This window comes from Gopherus evgoodei, chromosome 12, assembly GCF_007399415.2.
Source record: "Gopherus evgoodei ecotype Sinaloan lineage chromosome 12, rGopEvg1_v1.p, whole genome shotgun sequence".
Taxonomy (NCBI): domain Eukaryota; kingdom Metazoa; phylum Chordata; order Testudines; family Testudinidae; genus Gopherus; species Gopherus evgoodei.
Genome location: NC_044333.1, coordinates 146,167 through 166,214, shown reverse-complemented (window position 1 = coordinate 166,214; position 20,048 = coordinate 146,167). Strand labels below are relative to the sequence as shown.

Here is a 20,048-nt window from a genome sequence, read left to right as displayed (position 1 = left end):
AATTTGCAAGCCACAAATATTTCAGAATTATGCAAATGCCTGAGCAGGAGCACAGATGGTTTTCTTATGTGACAGAAACTGAAGCTAGTTGCAAAACGGGAGGGTTGCTCAAACTGACGTTACACCGGCAGCGGGGCCATGGCCGGGGCCGGGATCGCAGCGCGGGAGCTGCTCCAGCCCTACAGCCCGCCGGGCAGCGCGGTGGGGCCGTGGGGCCGGAGACACGCGTGGGGCCTGGTTCGCCCCCTGCCTGGGGGGGGGTCCCCACGGCCGGAGTGGGGCTGCCCGGGGCTGCGGGGGGCGAGTGGCCCAGGCGGGGCGGAGCCCTGGAGCGGCTGGGCCGGGAGCTGCAGGAGGGGCCGGAGCGCGGCTCGGCTGCAGAGCTCGGAGCCCAGGCTAGGCCCGGGAGCGGGGGGGAATCTGGGGTGTCAGAGCCGGGTGGGGGGGAGCGGCTGGGCCTGGGGGGGAGCTGGGGGTTTGGTGGTGGGGGGTTGGGGACTGTTGGGCTGCTGGGAGTTTGGGGTGTGGTGGGGGTCAAGGCTGGGGGGGGTACTGTGGGGCTGCTAAGAGTTTGGGGTGTGTTGGGGGGTAAGGGCAGGGGATTGGGAATGTTTGGGGGGGCTCCATGTTCAAATCTGGCCTTGCAGGAGCTTTGGGAATGAAGCTGGGGAAAGTAAAGTGGGGGACTGTCTGAAGTTGGCTGCTTGGGGTGTGCGTGAGGCCCCGGGGAGGGTTGGACTGCACCCCATCACTGCAGCCTGGGGCCTGCGTTTCCTCTGGAAAAGCTTCTCCCTGTTTCACCATCTCCTCTCAGTCTGAGTCCCAGGGACCCTGCACAGGCATCTGTAGGGCAGGAGGGGCCCTGAAATCTGGCAGCTGGGAGGTTTGCAGCAGTTTCTAATCCTCCCTCCCCTGCTTCTTCCAGGAGGCACCACAAAAGCATCTGGCCCCTCTGGGAAAAGAGAGAGAAGCAGCCAAGGCTGAGGAGGAGCAGCAAAGCGAGGAGCTGCTGGTAGGTGCCCAGAGCCCCCCCACCACTGAGGTTTCCCTGGCATAAGAATGATCTGGGGAATGCAGGGCCCCCCCTGCCAGCCTCAGCCAGGGACCCATCCCCACTGGAGACCAGGGAGCCTGCAGGGTCAGACACGGGGGTGACATGATGCCGTTAGGATGCAGGAGGCTGCTGGGCAGGAGAGGGTCAGTCTGTGTTAGCCAGAGCCCCTGCCCACAGACTGTCTGGATGTCACAGTGACCAGGGATCCTTTCTAGCTCCTGGGGAGGATGAGAGGGAAAGCAGATGAAATGTGGGCTGCAGAGATGGAGGATTTGGCTCAGTGCAAGTTGATGAGGTTTTGAGGAGAAGTGTCCCTCCTGTTGGTGATGTACAGCTCACCCCGGCCCTGATCCCTCCTCCCTTCCTGGGATAAATGAACGTCCCATCACTCACCACAAGAGATCTCATGTTCTGGTAAATAACTCTGCCACCCGCCCCGAGGTGCATTTATGATTTTCCCCAGTTACCGAGCAGATGAATTTCAGTGTTGATAAATGCGAAGTAATGCACATTGGAAAAGATAATATCAAATGGACATAAAATGATGGGGTCTAAATTAGCTGTTCCCACTCAAGAAAGAGATTTTGGAGTCACTGTGGATTGTTCTCTGGAAACATCCATTGAATGTGCAGCGGCAGTCAAAAAAACATAGAGAATGTGGGGAATCATTAGGAAAGAGATAGACAATAAACCAGAAAATCTCCTATTGCCTCTATATAAATCCACGGTACCTCCACATCTTGAATACTGCGTGCAGATCTGGTCGCCCCATCTCAAAAAAGATACATTGGAATTGGAAAAGGTTCAGAGAAGGTCAGCAAAAATGATGAAGGGTCCAGAACAGCTTCCGTATGAGGAAAGATGAATAAGACTGAGGCTCTGGCTACACGCTGCAGCTTTAGCGACACGGCTGTGCCACTGCAGCCGTGCTGTTGACAGGCGCACAGTGTAGCTGCTGTTTGTCGACAGGAGAGAAGTGCCAGTGTAGACAAAGCCTGAGACTTCAGCTTGGAGAAGAGACGACTAAGGGGGGGATATGGTAGAGGTCTATAAAATCATGACTTGTGTGGTGATAGTAAATAAGGAAGTGTTATTTCCTCCTCATAACACAAGAGCTAGGGGTCATCCAGTGAAATGAATAGGCAGCAGGTTTAAAACAGACAAAAGGAAGTATTTCTTCACACAATGAACAGTCAACCTGTGGAACTCCTTGCCAGAGGATGTTGTGAAGGCCAAGACACTAATAGGGTTCTAAAAAGAACTAGAGACGTGCATGGAGGACAGGTCCATTAGTGGCTATTAGCCAGGATGGGCAGGGATGGTGTCTCTAGCCTCTGTTTGCCAGAGGCTGGGAATGGGCGACAGGGGATGAATCACTTGATGATTCCCTGCTCTGTTCATTCCCTCTGGGGCACCTGGCATTGGCCACTGTCAGAAGACAGGATCTGGGCTAGATGGACCTTTGGTCTGACCTAGTCTGGCCGTTCTTATGTTCTATGTTCCCCTGTTACTGAGCCGACCTCTCCCTGTTGCAGAAACAGACGGAAGCCAAGAGGCAGAAGATTGTCTGGGAGTGGCAGGAGCTGCGAGGGTTTCTGGAGGAGCAGAAGCAGCGGCTGCTGGCCCGGCTGGAGGAGCTAGAGAGAGCCATTGTCCAGAGAAGGGATGAGGGTGTCTGCAGCCTGTCCTGGGAGATTTCCCTGCTCAGCGAGAGGGGAGGAGAGAAGGGGCAGCAGCCACTGAGCCAACCCCTGCAGGTCAGGCTGTCATTGCAATGATCATACGTAGCGTTTCTATAGGTGCTTCTGAGCCCTAGACCCCAAAGCACTTTACAGAGTGGGGTCAAGGGCATTATCCCTCTGGGACAAATGGGGAAAGTGAGGCAGAGGGAGAGGCAGAGCCCTGCCCAACGTCACACAGTGAGTCTGGCAGCGGTGCCAGGGTGGGTCTTGGGAGTCCTGGATGCTGCAGCCCCAAGACCTTCTCTCCTGGAAATGTCTGTCTGCATTTGCACTTGGAGGGTGAAATCCCCTCCACCACCATGCTGAGGTCCCAAGCCAGGCCCAAGGCCCCTCGCACTGCAAGTTAATGGGTTTAGTGGGGCCAGGGGTCTTCTGGGTCTCTCAGCACTGGGCAGAATTTGATTCTCAATGCAAAGAAATATCTTCTGCCTGTAAAGTGCCTGGGGAGAAGATTCCAGCAGTGGTGACCTGCCCACAGGGATTGCTGGGGCTGCGTAGGGGAAAGTCCCTGGTGGTGGGGAGCAGCTGCTCAGGGAATGTAAACCTGAAATTCCCCTACTGCCCGAGGCCTCAGTGATGACCCCTGCAGAGCAGGAGGCCTCCCCACCCAGGGACACCCTCACTGACGGCGTCTTCTTTCTCTTCCTCTTTAGGGTGCTGGGAGCACTGGGGGCAGGTAAGTTCTGGGCTCCATTTCGCTCCCCCTCATGGGCCGCTAGGTTTGATAACTGCACTGAATAGGAAGCTGCCCCCTGCCCTTGGAGCGTGTGATTCTGGCTCCCCTAGTGGCTGACTCAGGTAGGAGAAGAGCCGGTTACTGTCTGATCGCTAATGAGGTCACAGCAGGACTACTAGACACAGGGCCGATGTGGCTGTCTCCTGGGCTGATGTGGCTGCGTCACGTATTCCGAGGGTGCAGAATCTCAGCTTTCACATTTGTTAAAGTGAGTTGCTGGTCCCTCAGCACCTTCCCAATGTAAACGGAGACCGTGTTGCCTTGCTGGGGCTGCCAGCAGCCTGAAGCTGTAGCTCTGAAAGCGTGAACTCTCCTGTCTCCTGTTAATGTCATCGGGGTGTCAACTGAAATGATGACACTTTGATGTCAACATTCAGCGTTTCCTGGCTGATCACTGGAGCAGGTGGAACAGGGAGAGGGCAAGAGTGAAACCTTTGCAGGGTGGGAATAGGGGGTTGCTGTAGGGAGGGAAGAACAGAGGAGAGACACAGCAACAAGGAAGCACGAGAGAAATGGAGAAAGGAGGGTGGGAAAGAAAGGGAAACACAGGGAAGAACCAGCAGGGCCCTACAGGGTGTCCGGGAAGGGGCTGTTTTCCTCCTGAGTGACACTGAGTGTGACAAACAGTATTTGGTCCTGCCATGAGGGCTGGGGACTGGACTCGATGACCTCTCGAGGTCCCTTCCAGCCCTAGAGTCTATGAGTCTATAAACAAAGACTTGGCAAAATACTAAGAACTAAAATTTTATTTCCGATGTGAAGGGCAGATTCTCCCCTTGTTCCTTGTATGTGGGTGTCCCATTAAGAGCAGTGGGTGTTCTGCTGTGAATGGAGCAGGGCACAGAGTCCTAACCTGATGCTCTGGGCCGCTGGCTGTAATGGACAGGGCAATCTGGCCCTCTCTGTTAAATGAGCTAGACACCCCAGGGTTACTGCTTCAGCTGAAGGGCTTGAGGGTTTTGGTTGTTTAAGGGCCCATGTTCATTCCCTGCTGAAGCTCTGAGCTCTGTCTGTGTCCACTGTCAGCATATAGGACCTGCCCACTCGTTAGTGTGTGCCTCCTCCCTTTCCACATAATCCCAGTGCTGGTGGCCCTTGTTCCTGCAGTAAACCAGCATAGGGGGTGGCTCTGTCCCCCACAGAACCAGAGTGTCCCTGAGAAAGCTCCTGAACAATGTCTCTGTTCCTTGCTCTAGTGTCTCCCCACTTCCCATCTCTCTGGGGAGCACAGGGCTGAGGTGACTCACCATGACAACGACCATCTCAGGCTACAAAGCTCAGATCCAAGTTTCCTGGAGTTTGGGGGTTGCTGGGCTCAGGGTCTGGGGCTCAGGCCTATTTCTCACCCCTCATTTCCCCAGCAGGGAGGACGGGGCGTTTCTGAAGCCAGAGCCGTCATTTGCGAGCTGGAGAAGAGACTCAGCGATTTCTGTCTGAAAAGTGCCATGCTGCAGGAGGTCCTGCTGGGATTCAAAGGTGAATTGGAGTCTGGGGGTGGCGTCTCCTCTGATTAGAGCGACCCTGGCCCTGGGGAGGAGTCGGGGACTCTAGTGATGTCACTGATCCTCAGCTCCATCTCACAGCCCAGCTCAGCGAGTTGCCCTTCCCTATGGAGCAGCCCTGTGGGACTGGCCCTGTCTGCAGTGGCTGCATTATCAGCCTCTGATCTCTGTCACCATCTCGTAGTTAACAGCAGTTCCATTAATAAGCAATGAGGATTTCTCCATGAATGCGAGGGCCTGAATTCTCACCTCTCCCATCTTCTCCTTCCCTTAGAGACGCTGCGATGGGGGCTGGGGAGCGACATAGGTACGTGTCTGTCTCTGACTGGCCATGGGGAGATTTCAGCCCAATAACCATGTTAATGACAGGGGACCGCAGCCTCCAGCACCTGGAAGATGTGTGACAATAGGAAGTGATGTTACTTTGTTCTTGCACCACTATATTTTCAACTGACTTGTCTCTTAAATATTTTAGCTCAACGTCACATAAGCATTTAAAGTGTTTTACAGTTTTTTAGTACTCATTCATTTTTTTTCTTTTACTTTCTTAATTATTGCATTTTTACAGACTATGTTAAGTTTAGGAATTTTATTTTGTAGTTTTAATTGCAGTAATATGAATAGTGTTTTTAATTAAGTTTATGTAGTCTGATTTTAAAGCATTTGTTTAAAGACCACGAAGACCTTGACAACTTTTCCCATTTTTGAGTCGCAGCTTGATACTTTTTAAAAAAAATACAAGGGCTGAGCTTTTTTTAAACATATTTATTTGAAAATGTGTTAGTATAGTTATAGTTATTTGGCTTTTACAGCAAAAAAGTCTATATACTTTTTTTAAACTTGTTAAATTGGTATTGTATTCACATTTTTAACTTATAATTATTTTAGTGCATTATTTACCTCTTGTGACAGGTTGTAGCTGATTTTTACACTTTAAATAAAACAGCTATTAGCATCTAATTTTGTTAAAATAGCAATTCAGTATTTCTTTTTTGCATAACCTGCACTTCTTTAAGAATGCAACATTTGTTTGGTTCTTTTAATTAACTTTTTGCTCTAAACTTTTTTTTATGCTTACCTTGTGCCTTACATTAATTTATATTTCTTGGAATGATTTTATTCATTTAAGATAGAATCTAATTTTTTTTTCTCCCAATACATTCCTAGCCATCCCGCTGATGATTGATTTCTGGGAAACATCCTCAGCAGAATTATTTGAAGGTGTTGCACCAGAGAGTAAAGGCACAGAGGCAGTGGCTTGTGGGAAAGAGGGTAAGTTTAATTATTAATCTTGCTCTTAAAAAGAGGGCTCCTCTTAGAAAACTAGTTTAACTTACAAGCACTGAGAGACTTTAAGAAAGTCACTAATCACGGGAGCAATGGGTCTCTTTGGAACATGTTTTAACTGACAAGCCCTTACAGCCTTTCTGAGAAACAGGACAGAACTATGGTCAACGTTAAGTGCAAATTAATGATCATGCATCATGAGGAGAAAGAGGAGGGAATGTAAGTTAAAATATATTGAAAACAAAGCCTCTCAGAAAGGAAATGTAGCAGTTTAGTAGCAGTATTGCAATGTTGGGGTGAGGTGGTAGATTATTCCCCCCCCCCCATTTCTTTGTAAAAGTCCCAAAAGGAATAAAAGTGAGTGGCATCATTTATTTTTTATTATTTTGTTTACTAATTAAATCCATGTCCCTAAGGCCAAATTTGGCCCTAGGTAACTTTGTTACCACGTTTTCTTGTTCACCAAGCGTAGAGCTTAGCACTGGCCATGAACGACATCATTAGCCCCCTTTTGTTTGGACTAATTAAATTTTCTGTCGTTGGTCGTCTTACACCTGTGCACGGCCTTCATGGCTGAAAAGAATTGAACCTACTTTTCATCAACTTGCTGCTAGAGGTTATTGTAAGGTCTTATGAACTTTTGTCTGATTTTTACAGTGAAGTGAGGAAGAGAGTTCGAAATGCAGGTGTTACAGGGGAGATTGCTCAGCAATTTGAGCACTGGCCTGCTAAACCCGGGGTTGTGAGTTCAGTTGCTGAGGGAGCCACTTAGCAATCTGGGGCAAAATCAGTACTTAGTCCTGCTAGTGAAGGCAGGGGCTGGACTTAATGTCCTTTCCAGTTCTATGAGACAGGTATAGCTCCATATATTATAATTATTATTTTATTAGATTATGTTTGTCTCATTTGACAATCGCTTCTATCTTAATATCACCAGCAAACTTCATTTCATTTACTGCACCAGCACTGGGCAGACTTTATTCTGTCCCTGCCTCCGCCTGGTCCCCACCGTTGGGGGAGTTGCCCTCAGGTTTAAAACTAGCACAGTGGGTTTAGTGCTGGTGGAAGGGATTGAGTCTGGGCTGTGATAAAATGATGGAATATTTTCCCAGCATGTGAGTCAGAAACATCTTGTGCAGGGAAAGGGCCGGGGAAAATCATGATGTGACAGGAACTAACTTCTGAAATCTTCCCTGTCACCCTTCTCACCCTGACAGGCGGCAGAGTAATGCCCACCTTTGGATCCAGATTGTCCCAGCCTCCCAGGGGACAGGGAAGGGAACTGGCTGTAGTGGAGCCAGTCCAGGTAGGGATTATTGCGGGGTTGCTAGTGGGTTCCTGCTGGAGGGGGAGGGGCAGGAAATACTGAGGGCCTGGGATCTTTGGGGGAGCTCAGTGTGGAGGTGGGATGGGGGCAGGAAGTATCCAGGGTGGAGAAAGGAAGGGGGACAAGCCATGTGACAAACTTGCTTGGAATTGTTTAACCCAAGTCCTGGATTCCGGGAACAGACCCATGGGGTTTGGGGGGAGGAAATTACCCTATTTGTAGAACGGGACAGGTAGGGAAACACTGGACAGCGCTGGAGAAATGTATCAGATTCCCAGTGCAAGAACATAAACCTAGTCGCCAGAGGCTGCTAGGAGATTCGAAGGAGGAGTGGGAGGTTCCCCACCAGTGGGGCCTAGAGTAGATAACCCCTCCCCTTCCTTCCAGCTGCTGGCACTGGGAAGCCTGTTGGGGTTCCTACTGGGGAGTGACCCTGGAGCCTGCTGGGGTCCCCATCCCCCACATCAGCCTCTGGCTTGCAGGTGTGTGATGGATGAGAAGACCCTTCCCCCTCTGTCTGCTGGGGGGTAAGAGGATCTCTGTCTCCCCTACTGTTTTGCCTCCTGGCTGCTCTGAGCAGGGTAGGGGTGAGACCCTGCTGACTGTGAGCCTGCCAGAGCTTCCATTTGATTGGCTTCTCTCCCCCATGAATAGTGGGGCTGTGAGTGGGGCAGCAGGTTGTGAGTAGGGGGCTCTTGCTCTTTCAGGGGCCGGTGACCTTCGAGGAGGTGGCTGTGTATTTCACCAGGGAAGAGTGGGCTCTGCTGGACCCCCGTCAAAGAGCCCTCTGCAGAGACGTCATGCAGGAGAACTATGAGAATGTGACCTCGCTGGGTAAGGATTCCCATCCCCTCTGTTCTTAGAAGGGGAAATGAAGAGTTAAGGTTCACGCCACCCCCACAATGCCTCCTCTGCTCTGCCCTGTCTCAGCAACAGCCCACTGAGTGAATTGAAATGGGGCAGACTAGGTCCCTCAGGGTTCACATGCACCTCCCTTCATATCACAGTCACACCTCTGCCAAGCTGCTCCAACTCCTCCCGCCACCATCCAGTTACAGCTACAGCTGACCCAGTGCAGGGAGCATGAGAGGGGAGATGATGATGAAGGAGCTAGTGGTTGTGGGGTACCACAACATAGGGAAGGCTGAGTGTAGTGGGAGGAAAGGGTTAGGTATGTGGGAGACTAGAGGGAATCAGGGAGGGATGGGTACCATGGAAGGAAGAGGAGGTGAGGAATCAGAGACAGAATCTCCTGGAAACAGGGAGTGTGGTGGTTTGGGGGAGTGGGAGCCTGGGAATGGAGACAGGGGGTGGAGGTCCCAGCAGTGGTGCTGTTGGAGCAGGGGGGATTGGGTAGGAGATGTGGGATACTTGGAAGTGGAAAAGACTGAGGATAGTGGGAAGAGGATGGGGAGTGGTTGCTCTATGAAGCAGGAAGGGTCTGGTGGCAGTGGGAAGGGAAGGTTTCAGGGAGGCAGATATTTGGGACCCTCCACTGAGAATGCTTTTGCCATAGTCTCTAATGACTTCTCCCTAAGCAAAGCTCAGAACCAGTGCTCCACCCTTATTCTTCTTGACCAGTCAGCTGCCTTTAATACCACTGACCATGGTTGTTGTCTTGACATCTTGTCTGCTTCCTGGTGCTCCTCCTACCTCTGTAACCACTTCTTCAGCATGTCCTTAGGAAAATCGTCCTCACCCCCACTCCACTTTTCTGTGTGGGTTCTACAGGGCTCAGTCCTTGGTCACTTCCTTTGCACTTTATCTCTGGGAAATCTCACCCCCAAACACAAATTCAGCTACTGTCCGTATACTGATGAATCACCGATCTACTGCTCTACTCCAGACCTGTCTCCTTCTGTCAAAACTGAAACCTCCACCTCCCTCTACCTCCTTGTGGATGGCCAGCCATCAGCTCAAGCTCAACAGCTGAAATGTTGATAGCAGAGCTCTTAATCCCCCAAACCCAGCCCCCCACCTCCTTTCTTGCTGTTCAGCCCAGAATTAGCTGATGAAATCTCAGAGCCTCTGGCCATATTTGCAAACTCAGATGACAGGAGAGGTCCCAGAAGACTGGAGAAGAGTTAACATAGTGCCCATCTTTACAAAGGGGAAAAAGGAGGAGCTAGAGCCTAGTCAGCCTGACCTCAATACCAGGGAAGCTACTAGAGCAATGTAAAATACATTCAATTTGCATATACCCAGAGGATGAAGGGGTAATCGGTAGCAGCCAGCATGGATTTACTAAGAACATAGCATGACATACCAGCCTGTTATCCTTCTTTGATAGGGTAACTGGTTTGGTGGCTAAAATAGACCTGGACTTCAAAAAGGCTTTTGACACAGTCCCATGGGTAAGCTGGAGAAATGCAGGCTCAACAGAACTCCCATTAAGGGGATATATAATTGGTTACACAACCACAAGCAAAGAATAACTATTATTGGAATGATGTCAGATTGGAGGTATTCTCAAAGGGTTTCACAGGGATCTGTTTTGGGTCTGCTGCTATTTAACATCTTCATTAACGACCTGCACGTGGGAATAGAGAGCATACTGATCAAATTTGCAGATGACACTAAGCTTGGGGGGGTTGTCAACACTTTGGAGGATAGAGCAAAACTTGAAAGGGATTGTGATAAATTGGTGACCCTCGCTATAGGCACCAATGACATTCAACAAAGACAAGTGTAAGGTGCTACACTTAGGGAAGAAAAACTCAATGCACAAATCCTGACTGGGGAATAACTGGCATGGCAGCAGCAGCGCTGAGAAGGATCTGGGAGTTGTGGTGGATCACAACCTCAACATGAAGTCAACAGCATGATGGTAATGCAAAAAGAAGCAAATGCATTAAGAGAAGCATAGCATGCAAATCACAGGTGGTGATAGTACTGCTCTATTCAGCACTGGTTAAGCCTCAGGGGAGTCCTGCATCCAGTTTTGGTCACCAGTGACTAGACAGGATGTACAGAAACTGGAGAGAATCCAGAGGCAAGTGACAAGGATGATCAAAGGGATGGAACACAAATCAGTGAGCAAAGGCTGACGGAACTGGATGTGTTTAGTTTGGAAATGAATTAATGGGGGGATATAACAGCAATCTTCAAATACTCAAAAGGCTGTGTGAGCATGTGTGGCCATCCCTCCTGGTCTTGTCTCAGGACAGAGCTGCAAAGTCTCCAAGCCCAGGCCCTCAGACAGGGTGAGGCAGCAAACAATTAGGGGCTTTGCCCAGGGCAAGCACCAAACAGTCTAGCGTCCTTGCTCGGCTGCCGATCGACCAACATAAGCCTCCTGGCCAAAGGTGGGATGGCAGGATGTAGGGGGACCCTGGCCCACCTGACTCCACTGGGTCCCAGCCCTGGGTCCTAACAGTGGCAGTGTAATCCTCCACTGGATCAGGGGGGATCCACCCACAACACTCTTACTTATTGTCAGGCCAACACTCAGTCAGACGATGGTCTAGTTTCCCTGGGCTACTTCCTACAATCCCTAGGGTTAGGTACCTCTGGCCTCCATTTCCACGGGTCGGTAGTCTGTGGCAGCCCCATCTCCTCATTGACACCTCGACTGGTTGGTGACCCTGGGAGCTTTAGCCAGTCCTCTGGTGGCAGCCCTAGTGGGTCCTCAGTGTCCCACTCTGGCAGCGGGTGATAAGCATCTGTCTCCCTCGGCAGCTCCAGCCCAACTGAGCTGCAGGGCCCCCTCCTTTTGTACTTCTGCTTCCTGTCCCGCCCCTCATCTTCCGGAGGGGTGGAGGTGGCTTTCCTGGCTCTGTAGCCCAACGGGTGGGTTGTGGTCCCTGCTGGTCTTTCCTGCTACAGGCTGCCATACAAAGGATAGGGAACAGTTCTCTCTTGTCACAGAGGGCAGGACAAGAAGCAGGGGGTTCAAACTACAGCACAGCAGATTTAGATTAAATCTCAGGAACAACTTCCTAACTAGAAGAACAGTAGGACAATGGAACAGACGCCTAAGGCGATGGTGGAAGGTTGTTCGCTGGAGGTTTTCAAAAGGAGGCTGGTTTAGTCACAGCAAATCCTGCACTTTGGCAGAGGGTTAGATTAGATGACTGTTGTGGTCCCTTTTAACTCTATGGTTCTAAGGGGAACCGGGGTTCACCCTTGGAAAAAGCTAAAGCAAGCATGTCACTCATGAAGGGTATGTCTGCACTGCGTCTGGAAGCTGCCTCCCAGCCAGAGTCCATGCTGACTCACTACAAATAACGGTGTAGGCGCTGTTGCTTGGGTTCTAAAGCCAGGGGTTGAGGGGAGTGGTGGGCTGGATGGTCTGAACTCCAAGCAGAGCCCTGAGAGCAAAGCAATGTCTCCACAGCCATTTTTAATACACTAGCATGAGACCCAGCCTGGAAGGTGGCTGACTTCCTGATGCACCTTAGACATACCCTAAAGAGAGCAGTGCCAACAGGGACTGTATGAAGGTTGGGTCGCCTGACTCCCTGTAAATCCATGATCCAGCCCCCTCCCTTGGCACCCTGTCACTGAGCCTTAGCGGGTCATAACTGAGGATGCCAAATTCAGGACGAACTGCTGAGAAATAGGGCAAACACAACCCCAAACTGATGGTTATTCTTTTATAAGTTTCAGAGTAGCAGCCATGTTAGTCCGTATCCGCAAAAAGAACAGGATTACTTGTGGCACCTAAGAGACTAACAAATTTATTTGAGCATAAGCATGCATCCAATAACGTGGGCTGTAGCCCATGAAAGCTTATGCTCAAATAAATTTGTTAGTCTCTAAGGTCACGTCCACACTACAGACTAAAATCAAAATTAATAAAATCGATTTTATAAAGCAGGGTTTATAAAATCGATTTTACGCGTCCACACTAGGGCACATTACGTTGGTGGTGTGCGTCCATGGTCCCAGGCATCCATCGATTTCTGGAGCGTTGCACTGTGGGTACCTATCCCATAGTTCCTGCAGTGTTCCCTGACCCTTGGAATTATGGGTTACCACCCCAGTGCCTGATGGGGCAAAAATCACTGTCGTGGGTGGTTCTGGGTACAGCCTCACCCCCTCCCTTCCTGAAAGCAGCAGACAGCCATTTTGCGCATTTTTTACTGGGTGAAGTGAGCAAATGCTATTTTACAGCAAGCATGGACCCTGCTCTGATCAGTACCGTGATCGTGCACGTTGTAAACACCTTGCGCATTCTCGTGCTGTCTATGCTGAACCATGAACTGCAAACGCAGGAGAGGAGGCGGCAGCGCGGCGACGAGAGTGATGAGGACATGGACACTGAATTCTCCCTAACCGCGGGCCCCTGCGCTTTGGAGCTCCTGCTGGTAATGGGGGAGGTTCTACCCGTTGCTCGCCGATTTTGGGCCCGGGAAACAAGGACAGACTGGTGGGACCGCATAGTTTTGCAGGTGTGGGACGATTCGCAGTGGCTGCGGAACTTTCGCATGCGTAAGAGCACTTTCTTTGAACTTTGTGACTTGCTTTCTCCTGCCCTGAAACGCCATAATACCAGGATGAGAGCAGCCCTCACAGTGGAGAAGCGAGTGGCAATAGCCCTCTGGAAGCTTGCAACGCCAGACAGCTACCGGTCAGTCGGGAATCAATTTGGAGTGGGAAAATCTACTGTGGGGGCTGCTGTGTTGCAAGTAGCCAAAGCAATCATTAAGCTGCTGCTACGAAAGGTTGTGACTCTGGGAAATGTGCAGGTCATAGTGGATGGCTTTGCTGCAATGGGATTCCCTAACTGTGGGGGGGCCATAGATGGAACCCATATCCCTATCTTGGCCCTGGAGCACCAGGGCACCCAGTACATAAACCGCAAGGGGTACTTTTCAATGGTGCTGCAAGCACTGGTGGATCACAAGGGACGTTTCCCCAACATCCACGTGGGATGGCCAGGAAGGGTTCATGACGCTCGTGTCTTCAGAAGCACTACTCTGTTTAAACGGCTGCAGCAAGGGACTTACTTCCCAGACCAGAAAATTACAGTTGGGGATGTTGAAATGCCTGTAGTTATCCTGGGGGACCCAGCCTACCCCTTGATGCCATGGCTCATGAAGCCATACACAGGCAGCCTGGACAGTGGTCAGGAGTTGTTTAACTACAGGCTGAGCAAGTGCAGAATGGTGGTAGAACGTGCATTTGGGCGTCTCAAAGGTCGCTGGAGAACTTTACTTACTCGCTCAGACCTCAGCCAAACCAATGTCCCCTTTGTTATTGCTGCTTGCTGTGTGCTCCACAATCTCTGTGAGAGTAAGGGGGAGACCTTTATGGCGGGGTGGGAGGCTGAGGCAAATCACCTGGCCGCTGATTACGCGCAGCCAGACACCAGGGCGATAAGAAGATCACACCAGGAAGCGGTGCGCATCAGAGAAGCCTTGAAAACGAGTTTCATCATGGGCCAGGGTACGGTGTGACTGCTGTGTTTCTTTCCCCTTCATGAACCTCCCCCCCTGTATTGACTCCTGCTGCAAGCAACCTACCCTCCACCCTTCCATAACAGCTTGCTTATCGAAATAAAGTTACTATTTTTTAAAAACCTTGTATTCTTTATTAAAAGTCAGTCCCTGTAAGCAACCCACCCTCCCTCTTGCTTTAAAAAGCATGTAATTAAAAATAGATTACAGAGAAATAACAAGGTACACCGGTAGTGGTTTTGGAGGAGGATGGGAGGGAAGAAAAAGGCCATTAAGGAAGCCTTGAAAACGAGTTTCATCATGGGCCAGGGTACGGTGTGACTGCTGTGTTTCTTTCCCCTTCGTGAACCTCCCCCCCCCCACATATTGACTCCTGCTGCAAGCAACCTACCCTCCACCCTTCCCTAACAGCTTGCTTATGGAAATAAAGTCATTCCCTGTAACCAACCCACCCTCCCACTTGCTTTGAATAGCATGTAATTATAAGAAGAGTAAGAGAAATAAAAAGGTACCCCGGGAGTGGTTTGGGAGGAGTATAGGAGGGAAGAAAAAGGCCATTAAGGACATTTCAATGTAATGACAGCCTTTTGGTTGGACTGTCCACGGGGGTGGAGGGGGCAGGTGCAGAAAGCCTTCCCCCACGCGTTCTTACACGTCTGGGTGTGGAAGATATGGGACATGGTGAGTACTGAGGGAGGTTAAACATGGGCTGGAGTGGCACTCTGTGACCCCACAGCTCTTCCACCAGACTTCGGAGGATGTCAGTTTGATCACGCAGCAGCTCCAGCGTTGCATCCCGCCACCGCTGATCTTCCTGCCTACACCTCTGATCTTCCTGCCGCCACATCTCATCTCGAGCGTCCCTCCTGTCCTCACGTTGGTCCCTCCTGTCCTCACATTCACTGGCATCTTTCCTGTACTTTGCTACCACGTCTTTCCACTCCCCCAGATGAGCTCTTTCACTGCGGGTTACTACCATGGTTTTTGTGAACATCTCATCCCGTGTCCTCTTCTTCCTCATCCTCCTTATCTGACCTATCCTTCGGACTGGAGTAGGGAGGCTTGAAAAATGTGCAGCTGCATGCGGGGGGGAAAAGAGTTATAGAAGGATCATAAAAGATCCATTTCACAGAACAATGGTTATAATCTTTCAGTGAACTACACTATTCACCGTACGTAGCACGTCACTTCACTACAAGGTCGCCTTTGGATTCTTTTAGTATTTAGTGCTTGCGGCTGTGGTGTAACAGATCAACACAGACGCAGGTCTGGGGATTACAAAACAGCTTGCAGGCGGACATGGTAAAGCATACATCTAATGGCAGTTAACCGTACAACCTCCACCTTTCCCCCCACCCCTGGCTATTGGCAGGTAAAATTCATGCTGTGCAGCCAAACTGCTAAAAAGCAAATCTTTTGCTTTTTTTCTTATGCCATCAGAAAGGTTAAGCACTGGAGGAAATTGTGAATTGTTTTCCCCCCCACTCTGCATGTCTGCTGTAATGGCAGGTCACTGAAACCTTACCCCCTCCCCCCTTACCCCCTCCCTTGGCAATTAGCAGCGGAAATTCCTGCTGCCCAAATGCTAAAAAGGTCAGCACCATTAGAGACACCTCCCCATAGGAATGGGCAGCTTTTTCCCTTCCCCCCGCATGGCTAACTGCAAGGGAAGGATTTCTTTTAAGCCGCAGGAAAGCATCACTGTTGGAATGGTCATCTCTGTCCCCTTAATAAAATACATTAATTTTTACCAGGTGACCATGAACGATATCACTCTCCTGAGGATTACAGACAGAGAAAAAGAAATTATGCTTCTTGAATGCCAGCAATCCCCGGGACCATACACAGCTAGGCTTTGTCATGCAATGATACCCGATTATGTGCTCCAGGCATGGCGTGGTAAAGTTTCGTACCATGGTGGACGGAATAAGGCTGCCCTGCCCAGAAACCTTCTGAAAAGGCTTTTGGGGTACCTACAGGAGTGCTTCATAGAGATGTCCCTGGAGGATTTCCGCTCCATCCCCAGACATCTTAACAGACTTTTCCAGTAACTTTAATGCCAGCTAATGCATGCAAGCCCTCATGGCAAATCAATCATTAAAAAACGCTTGCTTTTAAACTATGTTTTATATTTACAAAGGTACACTCACCAGAGGTCGCTTCCATGGCTTCATTGTCTGGGCTAGTGGCTTGGGAGGGCTGGGAGGGTAATTCTGTCTGGGTGAGAAAAAGCTCCTGGCTGTTGGGGAGAATGGAGTGCTGTGTGCTCTCTGCAAGCTCGTCCTCCTCTTCCTCCTCCTCATCTTCACCCTCCGCAGAATCCTCAGTAATGGCTGAGATTATTACCCCCACCTCGGAATTCACAGACAAGGGGGGGCTTGTCGTGGCGCAGCCCCCTAAAATTGCATGCAGCTCCGCATAGAAGTGGCATGTTTTTGGCCCAGATCCGGATCTGCCATTTGCTGCTTTGGTTTTCTGGTACGCTTGTCTGAGCTCCTTCACTTTAACTCTGTACTGCACTGAGTCCCTGGTATGACCTCTCTGCCTCATGGCATTAGACATTTTTTCAAAAGTTTTTCATTTCGTCTACTGGAATGCAGTTCTGATAGCACAGAATCTTCTCCCCATACTGCGATCAGATCCAATAACTCCTGTGTTCCACGCTGGAGCTCTTTTCCTATTCTCAGGAGACTGCATTGTTACGTGTGCTGCTGAGAGCTCCACGCTGACCAAACAGGAAATGCAATTCAAAAGTTCCCGGGACTTTTCCTGTATACCTGGCCAGTGCAGTAGAGTTCCTTTACCTGTCCAGAGTGGCCACTGGTGCACTGTGGGATACCTCCCAGAGGCCATTAACTTCGATTTCCGTCCACACTAACCCTAAATCGATTTAGTAAAATCGATTTTAGGGTTACTCCTTTCGTTTAGCTGGAGTACAGAAATTGATTTTAAGACCCCTTAAAATCGATTTTACGTGCCTTGTAGTGTGGACGGGTACAGTGTTAAATCGATTTAACGCTGTTTAAATCAATTTAACGCTGTAGTGTGGACCAGGCCTAAGGTCCCACATGTACTCGTTTTATAAGATAGATCAAATCAGCCACAAAAGTAAACTCCTGTTTCACCACACTTGCTAACTAGAAAACATAAAGGCAGCTTTCTCAGGCATTCTGGTGCTTATAACACCACCAAACACACTGGATTCAGATATGAGTGGTTCTTTACAACAGCTGTCATTAAATGATAGTTTCTTCTGATCCCAAAGGGCCAGCCACTCCCAGGTCAATATACAACTTAAATCTTACCCAAAAATCATGCTGGTGCCAATCCTTTAGTATCTAATATCTAAAGGTTTATTCATAAAAAGAAAGAAAAGTGAGAGTTAAAATTGGCTAAGGGAATCAATTATGTACATGAATGGCCAAGTTCTTGGTTCAGCCTTATAGCAGTGATGGAATAAACTGTTGGCTTAAGTCAAGTCTCTGGAGTACATCTACAGCTTGTATGGGTCATTCAGTCCTTTGCTCAGAGCTTCAATCCGTAGCAAAGTTCCTCCAGAGGTAAGAAGCAAGACTGCAGACAAAATAGAGGTGTTTCCAGGGCCTTTTATAGCTTTTGCAATGTGGAGGGCATCCCATGGTTCTTACTGTGCAAAATTAGAACAGGATGGAGTTTGGAGTCACATGGGCAAGTCACATGTTCATTCCCAATTTCCCTCAGTCATTGGAGAAAGCCATTAGCTAGATTCCAGACAGCACATTTCCATGACAGTCCACTCAGTGTAGATGGGCTTCTCCCATAATCCACTGTCAACCAAGTGTGTCTTGATGAACCACTTAATTTGAACAGTCCTTCCAATATGTGCTAGCTAGCTACCTTGTGGGTGTTACCCTGTTATGCTTATAAGAAGCATACAGCATCTTTTTCAGGGGAAAAGGCAATACGCTGCATTTCTTGAAGAGAGAACAATTCGCATATGTGTTCAGTCACACACCACATACACAAACACTGTCCCGCCAGTCGATGTTACAGTTACCAGTCCAGAGTCCAGATCAACCTAGTGGCCAGCTAGATTGATCATGGGTAGGAGGAGCTGGGTTCCGTTGATCATTACACGATGCTGGCAAGGCACCTGGTTCATAGAGTGATTTTCCTTCATTGGGATCAATGAGTTTTGCACCATCATGCTGTAATCAGTTGTTGTTTGACGAGTGCTTGTTTTCTTAAATTGTCCTTCTCATCCTTTATCTTGTTCTTTCATCTAGTTCCTCAGGGAGTTCTCCCATGCTGGTTTAGATCCCAGTTATCTTGTCCCCACTGATAGGTGCCTGTCTCATCTTTAGAATCGTCAGTCTGCCCTCCTCTGACATTTCAGTAGGGGTGTGTTGCAGCCTCCTGGCGCCCTTGCGTCTTTCTTCAGTTCCTCCCTCGTACATATGGTTCCGCGATGACCTTCACACTTATTTCTTAACACACACATTCCTCTTTCACACACAGACCAGATTTAATTTACACACAACATTTTGAACAGGAACATCAAATTGCAATGCAAAAGAAAACAGCCATGGCATTCTTTTACTTATTTTAAAATGCTAAACTTGCAACAAATTGGTGACCCTCAAAGGTCTGTTACTGTCCTGAAATCAGTCCAGACACAGATTCTGGCTGATGTCTCTCTACCCATTGGCCCATTAGCCATTCCTTTCTGTTACTCAAAAAGGGTGGCTGGCAGGATGTGCTCAGATCATACACCAATACACTTAATGCATGGTACATAATTATTTGTTATCCTTCATTCCAAATTATATAAAATACCAAAATAAAAACATAAAACTACAACATTTGGGGAAAGAGTTTGGGGGAGTTCAGTTCCTGATTTTTATTTGACCTCTCTCCAGCACTTGTTTTGGTTTGGCCTTCCCCTTTCCATCCCTGTCTGAGGTTTCTGTCTCTATCACAGCAGGTGATGCAATGGTGTATGAGAAAGAGGAGCAGAATTCTCAGCAGGGAAATGTTGAGCAAGTGGCTAAACACAGAGAATTATCTCAAAGATCGAAAAGGAATGTGTCCAAGAGTCATGAACAGGGAAATTCATGTGAGATTCAGCACAGACCAGAGAGAGAGCAGGGAAACCAGCCAGGGGAGAAAGTGGATAAATTAATTTCACAAGAAGGAATTCAGAAGGACCTCAAGGAAACCACAACACACCAGGAAATCCTTATGGGAAAGAGCAAAAATACATGCACTGAGTGTGGGAAAAACACTATTCAGCCCATAAAGAGCATCATAGAATCCACACAGGTGAGAAACCCTATGAATGCAGTGAGTGTGGGAAAACCTTCATGCGCAGCTCACATCTTATTTCCCATCAGAGAATCCACATAGGGGAGAAGCCCCATGGATGCAGTGAGTGTGGAAAAACTTTCAGTCGCAGCTCATACCTTATTACCCATCAGAGAATCCACACAGGGGAGAGGCCCTAGGAATGCAGTGAGTGTGGGAAAAATTTCACTCACAGATTCAGCCTTATTTATCATCAGAGAATCCACATGGGGGAGAGGCCCTTTAAATGCCATGAGTGTGGAAAATGCTTTATTAATACCTCAACTCTTTCTAAACATCAGAGAATCCACACAGGGGAGAAGCCCTATGAATGCAGAGAGTGTGGGAAAAACTTCACTCACAGATCAGGCCTTTCTGAACATCAGAGAATCCACACAGGGGAGAGGCCGTATGAATGCCATGAGTGTGGGAAAACTTTCAATCAGAGCTCAAACCTTATTACTCATCAGAGAATCCACACAGGAGAGTGACCCTATGAATGCAGTGAGTGTGGGAAAACCTTTGCTTGGCACTCAGCCCATGTTAGTCATCAGAGAATCTGCCAGGGAGCTCAACACCATAAAAACCTCTAGGGCAGGGCTGCACAACTCGTAAAGCGGTGAGGGCCATATTACTCCAAAGAAAACAGCTGAGGGCTGAACTCGCCCCACGCCCAG

General features: G+C 49.2%; 2 protein-coding genes across 2 annotated transcripts; both read left to right on the top strand.

The window, feature by feature from the left end:
• Positions 1 to 124: 124 nt before the first annotated feature.
• Positions 125 to 5,091, top strand: LOC115660339 (E3 ubiquitin-protein ligase TRIM7-like). The gene is made up of 5 exons (XM_030581673.1): positions 125 to 201; positions 926 to 1,012; positions 2,590 to 2,811; positions 3,450 to 3,472; positions 4,897 to 5,091. The coding sequence occupies exons 1-5, from the start codon at positions 139 to 141 to the stop codon at positions 4,967 to 4,969; spliced, it is 468 nt and encodes a 155-aa protein (XP_030437533.1). The 5' UTR covers positions 125 to 138; the 3' UTR covers positions 4,970 to 5,091.
• On the top strand, positions 4,975 to 20,048 carry ZFP1 (ZFP1 zinc finger protein). The gene is given in 7 exon segments (XM_030581941.1): positions 4,975 to 5,008; positions 5,309 to 5,341; positions 6,202 to 6,306; positions 7,539 to 7,627; positions 8,356 to 8,482; positions 19,010 to 19,377; positions 19,380 to 20,048. Coding segments are annotated over 7 exon segments (1,236 nt in total). The 5' UTR covers positions 4,975 to 4,977; the 3' UTR covers positions 19,863 to 20,048.